Consider the following 10,238-nt stretch of genomic DNA (forward strand, 5'->3'; position numbering starts at 1 on the left):
GGAAGCGACCCGGCCGGCCGAGAGCTGGGTGACAACCGCCTTCCGCTTCCCGCTTTGTCCGCAGAGGTGGCTCCGCCCCTCGGCAATACCACCCGCATCCACCAGGCCCCGCCCCGGATGCGCAGCCCCCCCTCCCACCAGGCCCCGCCCCGGATGCGCCGCTCCCTCCGCCCCCCTGCCCTGCCCACAACCGCTTTGGCCCCGCCCCTGCCCACACAAGACCCCGCCCCGCGCGTGTCTGCACCGCCTCTAGCCCCGCCCCGCCGCCAGCAGCGGCAGGAGGCCGTCCCAGGCCTGATCGCTGGCCTGGGGGCTCCGGGTCTCTTAGGTTCCTTCCCTTCGTCCCGCGGCTGCCCGGCGCGGCTCCCGTGCTTGGCGTTCGGGTCCGGGAGGAGGGCACGCCGGAGCCAGCAACTCGGGGCTCCTGAGGCCGAGGCCCGGCAGGAAACCCGACGCCATCCCCGTACAGAGCCGCGGCTCGGGCTGGGCTCCAACCACTGGGCCGGGCTGAACGGGGCCACCCGACTCCACCGCGGCCCGCACGACGGGGACCGCCCGACTCGCTGTGTGGGATTAGAGGCCAGGGCCACGGCCTCCGCGCACAGGTGACACCAACGGCAGGTGACACCAACGGCAGATGACAAGCTCACACCAACAGGAGGAGCACTGTACTTGCTGCTTAGCCCGCAGGTGGCTGGAAGACCCTCACTTGACGCTCCCACCGGCTGCCTCCCCAGTACGGTTCACACTCCCTCCTCACCCTCACCCAAGGGAGCAGCCCGGCCCTTACTCTAAAGGTCTCGACTCAACTGGGCCACAGCACGGACGCCACAGTATCAACCAGAGGGAAGTGCTCCAGGTCGGCTGGCACCACGCGTTTAACCAGCCGGACATCACGGCCACACACCCACGAGAAGGCCAGGGCAAGATCTCCTTAGGAACATTTAAACCCGGCAGAGAGGAGGAGGGGGTCAGAGGCTAATGAGGTCCGGCGGTGAACTAACACGTGCTGCTCGTTCTGTGGTCACACAGAAGTAGAGGACAAATCAGACTTTGTTTATTAAAAAAATACTTTACAGGAAAAAAAACCTCTATGCATTCCATTGTCCTATTTTACAAAGAAATAGCTTAACAATTTTACACACTTAGACAACTACAAAAAAGCAGTGTTAAAAGGATTATTCACACAAATTCAGATTTAAGACTATTCCTTAAAAACCTTTTAAAACACCTGTTAATGTCAATAAACTAAGGCCACACAACGCAAATAGTCTGCCAGGCAAATTATACATTTCATCTATATGCAAAAAACTCTTAGATAAATTAAAGCCACGAGAGGGGGAGGGGAAGGGAAGGGAGGGAGTCTTAGCTGCCAATCAAAATGAAGGTTAGTCACAAAAAAAAACACTATTACATGAAAAATTTACAACAGGTGATAGTAGTATGTAAGTTTTTTTTTTAGAGAGATTTGAAAAGTGCTATATCTTAATAAGAGACAGGGGTCTCTACATGCGCACATCGACCTTAAAATGCATGAGGAAATGGAAGGCCCAGACACCGATGGAGAAAGAGACTTGCTTCTAGAGCAACAAGATGAGGATAAATCCTTTTTGCACTTAAAAAAAAAGTTTGTATTGTCATTTCCTCTACTTGCATGACCAATAAATACAGCCACAACCTGTTTTAAAAACGTGACACTTGGCACAACCATGAACCTTTGTGTGTGAGACTGAAGTCCTTTTAAACCCAGTAGTAATGATGGAATACATGAAGACTCAATTACCCTACAGATATACAATGTTAAAGATGGAAAGATAACTGGCTAATGTTGATGATCATGAATATATTCACCAAGAATATATTTTCATGGATTTTTGGAGTCTTGTTCCTATATTCACTTTCTCTCTAGACAATATTTATATAGAGAAAGGCAGCAAGTTTCTCGTCATTAAATGTGACCTTTATTAACACTGATTCGACATCTTTTTCTAAGGTCTAGTAAAGAGTTTTATTTATTAAGCTCCTTTTCCCCATATAAGAGCTTGAAATACTAGTCAGTTGATAGTCTTTGAAGGGAAGGAGATTTTTCAAGTCCTCAACTAAAAACAATACACAAAGAAAATTTAGTTAATAAATTAAGCCTAGGAATTCCATCTTTAAATTGTTAAGACTTTGGAGGAGGGAAACAAAATGTAGGTTTTTATTATTATTGCTTTATGAATTTGGGATGCCTCTTAGAATCCTCGCATTATCTTGGTAATTATAGAACGGCTTCCTGGGTGGGAGGGAAGACATTTCCTTTTTAGTAGTTACCATAAAATCATTCTATTTACTGTTAGGAATATTAAGTCCTTTCCATATGCACATTTTAAAATTATCCCTCTGCTCCACAAAGTACTAAAACTTATAGCAACGTTCTGCAAGTAACCTCAGGAATTGGCACGACAGATAGATAGTATACCAAAAAGGAAGAGCAGCGTCTGTCACTGCCGTCACCACATTACAAGTCAGAAGACGCCAGACTGCTCCACGCCTTGCTCCATCAAACCAAATAACCAATTTAATGATTTAGAAAAATTGCAGTCATTTATTATCACTAAACTAGGATATAGCTTTGAGAGCAGTCAGAAACTCAAAACTTCTGCATTTATATTCATCAGTCTTCAAAGCATGCTATCAAAATCTAACACTCACATGGGACGCTCAGTCAGCCCCCAGATACACTACTAGCTAAATGTTTCTCTCCATTCTATCACAAGTCTAACATACAATCAATTTATTAGTACATGATTTTAAGCATTTCTTATATTCTTTTCGTGTGTTTGTGAGGGTAGTGTTATAAAAGGAAAATGGGATTTGCTTCTTTTGACTGTGTTTCTGCAGACCCACTGGTTCCTGAGCGATTATACACAGTGCTGGCTGTCAGGGGACGGCCTCCTAGTTCATTAGAAGTGACCAGCTGAGACACGGACAGCGTCTGCTGGGTGGTAACTGGGAGGGGGAATTGGATCTTGGAAGACAAGAAAAACAAGAATGAAAACTTTTTGCTTTAACAGCCTTATTCTTCATGATTATTTTTAAAAGTTAATGTTGCCTGAGAAGAATTTTACTTTGCAACAGCCTGGTAAAGCTCTATGAAATTCTTCCGGACAGAAAAGTAAAAAATAAGAAATTACCCAAACCCACACACTTTGTGATAAACCCCTTCCCACAAAATAACAACAACGACAAAAAAAATACCCTCAAAAACCCTTAAAAACTAGTCTTGATAAACTAGAATTTACCCTAGAATTTATACACAGGATTTAAAAACACCTTTGTAATAATCACATAACCATTCATACCATTCTAATTACCTTATTTACAAAGATAACTAAAACCAACATCACTTCCAATTCATAAAATGGTTTACATTGAAATGTGTCTATTTTTCTTCATCCTTTGTAACAAAGATTACATATACATATACATATTTATATATATAAGGAATAATACAGATTCTAACTAATCACCGTAGTATTTGCTGATGGTTACTTTTCTATTGGTTTACACAGTGACCTCTAAACTTTGCTAATATGCATTTAACTACACAACAATATTGCACAAAGTAATATTTATATAAGATTAACCTATTTCAGAATATGTTAGAGAAAATTCATATTTGATAGTTCAAAAGATGCAGCAAAGTGTTCATGTTGACTGACATATGAAGCAGCATCTTTTTTTTGCCTATGTTAATGCAAATATTTCAAATCTGACTAGGGGGGGATCAAATTGCACTGTAACCAGGTAGATATGAAAATCTGGTCTTAGGTGTGGGGAGTACTCTTCCTTTAAGAAACAAAAAGGACACAGTATCATTAAGAGAAAGAACAAGATAACACACTAGCATCCTCAATTAACAGAAAGTTGATACCACACTAGCTATATGAACTGTGCCTATATGAAAACAGAATAAAAAGAAGGAAGGACAAGAAGGGAAGAAGGAAGAGGAAGTAAAGAGGAGGGAGTAGGGACACAGGAGGAGGGAGGAAAGAGGAGGGGGAGGGGGCAAAAGGGAGCAGAAGGGGAGAGTAAGGGGGAGAAGGGAAGAGAATGGAGAAGGAAGAAAGAAAAAGAAAAGAAGAAATAATAATACTGAGGCAATGGGCTTTAATCTTCCTGCAACTCTAGCATAAAGCCTAGTGCCTGTTCTCTATTACAAATTAGCAAAACAGTAAAGAAGCCCAGTTATTCTCCAGGTGAAGCTGTGAGGGGTCTCCTAACTAGACACTTACAAAGAGGCTGACATCAAGTCACAACCAGTTTGCTATCCCAGTATGGTAGCTTTATCAGAAAGAACGGTCTTGTGGTAAGTTTAGAAACCAAATGGATGGTGCGGGCATGAATGACACATCGACACCGTCTCCCTTGACCACCTCGTCTTCTACAGAGACCATTACTCTGGAAAAGAATGAATCATTGCATAATGAATGACCAAGGACTATTCTTCTTTACATTTTTTAATTGAAATATCCACTGGGCTTTAAATAACAGTTACAAAAAAGACAGTCAGAAAATGCTGTGCTTCCTCTTTTGTTAAGAAGCCAGAGAGCCACTGAATTTGCTTAGAAACCTGTTCTTTACAGCTGGATAAATAACTTACTTGCCCACATACACAGTTGCAGGACCTCTGTCCTGCAACCCATGCCATTTTTACTGTGGAAACTGATTTTGTGCCCTGAAGACACAGTACTAAACCACAAATCTGATTTACATTTAAAAAAGAAAAACAGCAAATATGGCAGAGGCAAGGCAAGATAAGGGAAGTAAATAATTATCAAATAAGAATCTGTTATTAGAGAAAATTCTTGTTTTGAAGAGATTGAATTGTTACCTCACACCTTACAACAGAACATAGCAGCAGACCCACTATTACAGACTGTACTAACGGGATAAGATACAACTCTAAACTCTGCATAATCTGTGTAAAAAAGATATGCCTGACATTTGTGGAATGTCATTTCTCTTTATAGAATTATAAGCAAGATTTCTCCAATAAAACTTAACGTAAGCCAGTTATAAAACTATAACTTCACATCAAAATTTAAAAAAGTTAAAAAATGTGTTTGAGTATGTACATATCAGACAGGAGTGCTTGAGTGTTCCTGCGGATTGTGTTGCTGGTCAGAGTCCAGTCTACTTTCCACCTTGAAAATGGGCACAGGCCTTGTCTTTGGAGCCTGTGGTGGGTGGAGCTCTGCTGGGGTTGAGAAGGGCAGCGATGCAGCTGTCAAAAGCCTAGTCTCTGGGCACTTGTCCTCAGCTTCCGCTTTTACCCTCATGCATTGGGAGTCAACGTCTAACTCTCTCTTTCCGGTAAAGCCGCTGTCCACGTGAGACTTGCTCTCGGTGCTCTGTGTGGCTTCCACAGCAGGGTGGTACTGTTTGAGCCGTATGTGCCAGGCGAGGCTGCACACTGCAGACACTGTTTTAAACTGGTGAATAACATTTCTAGGGATGAAGTAGATGTCATTGTCGCACAGCTGGATTCTAGCATACCGAATGCCTTCCCGCCTCATTTGGTTTAGTTTAGCTTCATCCACCCACTGCACACACTAAAGAAGATCAAAGACTTGCGTAAGACTTTTAAACAGGCAATTACTGCAGGAAAACAGTAGTATAGATAAAATGTGTTATAACAACTATCAGCTTAAAGTTAAGCAATATTAAACTTATAAAATGTTCTTTCTGTAAACACTTTTCCTCCAGCCTCACTACCTGTCTGGTAGCCCAGGATGGGCCAGTGACCTCAGGAAGCACTCCTGTTAGTATCGGAAAGTCCTTGCCATGTAGAAGCAACACTGTACCACCCTGTCTAGTGTCTCAGGGCCCTTCTCAGGGCCTGCCGGACAAGAAGCTTCATGCTGAGACTGTTCATGGCCAGAAACAATATGCCTGGACACTCCAGCCACCCCAGGCCCACCGGATATCCCAGAGACAGCCAGAGTCCAAGCACTCCACTGAAAAAGCGCTGTTTGAAGGTGTCCAACACCTTTCTTTAACATACAGATAACTGAATAAGTATTAAATTCACTACTCTGCCCATCTAGAGTAAGATAAGACACAAAGTAAACAGGTATACTTATTCCTAAAGTCTTCTTTGAAGGGAAATAAGAAAAGGATCATCATTACCTGTGAAACTGGAGGCTCGTGAAGGTCTAGCTGAAGTCTCTGAACAACATCAGCAAAATCCTCAGCATGGAAGCAAACCACATCTTTGGTTATGCGAGGCTGGCCACTCCTAATATTAACAAAATTAAGTCTCAGGGACAAACATTCACAAAGAACAATAGTGACAACTTTCAGTTTCCAGTTCTTAGACATGCAACTACTAGCAAAAATAAAGAAAAAGTATTTTCTTGTTAGGACTAAGTATATATTTGCTACTTCCATTTTTTAAAAATAAGAACAAACCAAGGCATTTAAAATAAAAACATAAAATCAGCTTAGTTGTTGCAACATTAAAACAATAATGCTTAAAAGAACAGTTTGCTAAGGAGAGAGGAGGGGCAACATAATACCAGCTTTTAGAGGATGGAGGAAGATCTTGAGTTCAATGCCAGCCCAGGCTGCCTAGTGAGACCACATATCAAACAGAAAGAATGCTTTCACTCTAAGCAAGATGCACGTGCAGTGCTCATCAGTCTGAAGCTCTATTTACTGAGCTTTGTGAAAATTAAGACTCTAACTGAATGTAAAAATACTGCAGCCACTTTGGGAAACAGTCTGGCAGTTCCTCAAAACATTAAAAACTGAATTGCCATATGATCCAGCAATTCTCCAAGGAAATGAAAGCCAGCACATGAAAAGATATTTGCATACCTATTTTCATAGCCAAATAGCCAAAAGGTAGAAGCAATTCAAATATCCATTAATAGTTTAGCAAAGAGTGAATGTCTGTGTGGAAGGGTCGGGAGGTGGGGGGCCAGAATAGATTACACTCCTTAAAAAGGAAGGAGATTTATAGGAGAGAGAGGGATGGGGGACATGGTCCAAAGAGAAATGTACTCATTACCTGACATGTAAACTCTAACTCCTCTATATATAACCTTTTTAACAACAATTAAAAAACAAACAAAAAGAAGCTAGGCGCTGGTGGTTCTCGTCCTGTAATCCTACCATCTGAGGATAATGGTTTGAAGCCAGCCCAGGCAGGAAAGTCTGTGACACTCTTATCTCCAATTAACCACCAGATAAACGGAAGCAGCACTGTAGGTCATAGTGGTAGAATGCTAACCTTGAGCAGAAAAAGCTCAGGCACAGTGCCCAGGCCCTGAGTTCAAGCCCCACAATCAACCAAAAAAAAAAAAGGAAGGAGACTCTCATACTTGCTTCAGCATGGATAAACCATGAGGACATTGTAAAAAAAAAAAAAAAAAGCCAGTCACAAAAGATAAAATACGATGCCTCCACTTAGGTAAGGTAACAGAAAAAAAGTAGAACAATAGTTCCCAGAGCCTAGCTGTGAGTGAGGAAGTGATGAGTTTTTGGGACAAAGGGTTTAGGTTTGTCAGATTAAAAAAAGTTTTTAGGTATCTTTCACAACAATGTGATTATAATAAATATGAACACACATTTTTCAAGTGTGTACACTTGTATTTTACTACAAGCTTAAATGGGTCTCCTATCTTTTTTTTTTTTTTGGTCATGGGCTTGGACGCTGTCCCTCAACTCTTCAGCTCAAGGCTCCACTGCTTGAGCCACAGCGCCACTTCTGGCTTTTTCTGCTTATGTGGTGCTGAGGAATAGAATCCAGGGCCTCATGCATGCAAGGCAAGTGCTCTACCATGGTGCCACCTTTCCAGCCTGGTCTCCTATCTTTTAAGTTTACGTTTTTTTTTTTCTTTTCCCAATCCTGGGGCTTGAACTCTGGGCCTGGGTTCTTTCCCTGAGCTTCTTTTTGCTCAAGACTCTACCACTTGAGCCACGGTGCCACTCCTAGCTTGGTCTGAGTACTTACGGAGATGAGTGTCACCGACTTTCCTGCCCAAGCTGGCTTCAAACCTTGATCCTCAGATCTCAGACTTCTGAGTAGCAAGGATTACAGGCATGAGCCACAGGCGCCCAGCTTAAGAGTTTACATTTTCTTAGACAACATTAACGAACCTTGCAATTGAGTTCCATTCACTCACCATTCACCAAACTGGACAGCTTTCAAAACCCCGACAGCAGCTGTACTCTGCCAATCAAACCCCTGGCCTACATGGTCAGCATGAGCTCTCGTCCTGTCTTCAAAGAGGACTTCACGGGGTTCACTGGTCCGAGGTAGGTACTGGAGATTTTTTATTTCATTCATTGATCTAGAGTTCATTTGGTGGTAAAACAAGAAAAACAATTAGAAGAGACCAAAAGAAAACCATATATATGTATCTTAATGAGTTTGCCAAAGCACAAAATTAAGTTAAGATGAAGGCTGAAAACAGGGTATCGTGACTTTGATCATTAGCATGCAACAATCTCTATTATAATGATTAATATGGTGTCCTTTCCCTGTAGACCATAATAAAGTAGAAGCTAAATTTCTGATTAGGGTCAAATGTAGAGTTTAGTTGTCTGGCAACAGAAAATACAGTTCAAAGTTAAAAAGCTAATTGCTTTTTTATATTTCTCATCTATAAAGGGATCATAAAAGAATGAAGAAACAACAAAGCAAGTGAATTAGTGAATGAGCAGGAACAATACGACAAATTACAATGTTTTACACTGAAGTAGAGCAGAGGAAGCCACCAATCTAGAATATGCAAGGAACTGACAGCCAAAAGGGCAACAGACCTGCCCAACAGACTTGAACAAGCCTCAGCCAAAAAAACTAGCTATCAAAACAGGGCAGAAAGGAAGTGATGCTGAGAAAAGGGGAAATCAGGTGACATTTTTCAAGAAAACCAGTAGCCTGCCATTCTTGGATGTAGAAAAGAAGAGTCAGCACAGCTGTGGCTGGGCATCCTTTCTGACCCTTCGCTCACTCAACTGTGTCTCACTAGGCATCTGATGCTGCCCTCTATGTCATCTCCTCACAGGCTCCAGACATGAATCTGGATGGCTCCTGTCAAGTTACAGCAAGCTCATTTCCCTTGCAGTAGCTATTTTAGGCAGGGAATGAACTGATTCTGTTTGAGCGTATGAAAGGAGATCTGCCGAGTCTTGTGGGAGGTTTCCCAGCTCTTTAGACAGAGTAAAGCAAAGTCTTTTTCTTCTATTAGATGCAACCAGAAACAGATGTGATGCTTCAAATGCTATAACCTGAGTAAGCATACAGGTAGCGGGGGCGGGGCAGGGGCAAGGCACAGGGTTGATAAAGCGGAGAGAAGGAAACGGCCTGGTTCTTTGAGCCATACCATCCAGACCTCTTGATAGATTAGATAACATTTTACTTTACTAAGCACTTTGTGTCAATATTTTTTTTTTTTTTTTTGTCGGTCATGGGGCTTGAACTCTGGGCCTGGGCGCTGTCCCTCAGCTCTTCAGCTCAAGGCGAGCGCTCTACCACTTGAGCTACAGCGCCACTTCCGGTTTTCTGGTGGTTTATTGGAGATAGGAGTCTCATGGTCTCTCCTCCCCGGGCTGGCTTTGAACCGCGATCCTCAGATCTCAGCCTCCTGAGTAGCTAGGATTACAGGCGTGAGCCACCAGCGCCCGTTGTGTCAATATTTTTTGCTTATAATCCAAAAACATTCTGCATGTTCTGGGCACAGCAAGTCTACCATCTGACTATAGCTATCTGATGTTTACCGCGTTACCTGCTCATTACCCCCCCCCACTCCCCCCGCCAGACAAAAACGTATGATTTCCACAGAGTATTCCCAGATATCACCTTAAGTTGCTAGGGTTACTCTGTGTTGAGCTCAAATAACATCTACCTGTGAGTTCTAAGTTAGAAAGTTCTCACACTAGTCCATGAAACCTCACTTTGGGGCTGGTGCTCTGGCTTTGAATTGCAATTTCCATAGCCCATGCGGATAAATCATTTCCATCTCATTAAAATTAGATTTTTCAATATACTAGAGTAAGTTAATCTATATTTATGTGTACAACAGACAAAATATGTCAGTGCAATAAGAACTAATGAAGCCCAATACTGGTTACACTACGTACGCGTCATGAGCACAAAGATGAGTGAAACAGTCCCTCTGTCTCCAAGGAGCTCAAAATTTATCAAGCAATAAAAAACATAAACAGATCACTAAAGAACAGAATGC

At 42.4% G+C, this 10,238-nt stretch overlaps 1 protein-coding gene across 1 annotated transcript in view; it reads right to left on the bottom strand.

Annotated features, from left to right (window-relative positions):
• Positions 1 to 4,484: 4,484 nt before the first annotated feature.
• Rsbn1 (round spermatid basic protein 1) overlaps positions 4,485 to 10,238 on the bottom strand; it is a 33,048-nt gene continuing 27,294 nt past the window's right edge. Inside the window, exons 4-7 of the mRNA XM_013024620.1 lie at positions 8,745 to 8,773; positions 8,175 to 8,342; positions 6,175 to 6,283; positions 4,485 to 5,597 (exon numbers count right to left, since the gene is read on the bottom strand). Coding sequence (XP_012880074.1) covers positions 5,124 to 5,597; positions 6,175 to 6,283; positions 8,175 to 8,342; positions 8,745 to 8,773 — 780 coding nt within the window. The 3' untranslated portion in view covers positions 4,485 to 5,123. The remainder of the gene's footprint in view (positions 5,598 to 6,174; positions 6,284 to 8,174; positions 8,343 to 8,744; positions 8,774 to 10,238) is intronic.

The sequence above is a fragment of the Dipodomys ordii genome, unplaced genomic scaffold, assembly GCF_000151885.1.
Source record: "Dipodomys ordii isolate 6190 unplaced genomic scaffold, Dord_2.0 Scaffold78, whole genome shotgun sequence".
Lineage (NCBI taxonomy): Eukaryota > Metazoa > Chordata > Mammalia > Rodentia > Heteromyidae > Dipodomys > Dipodomys ordii.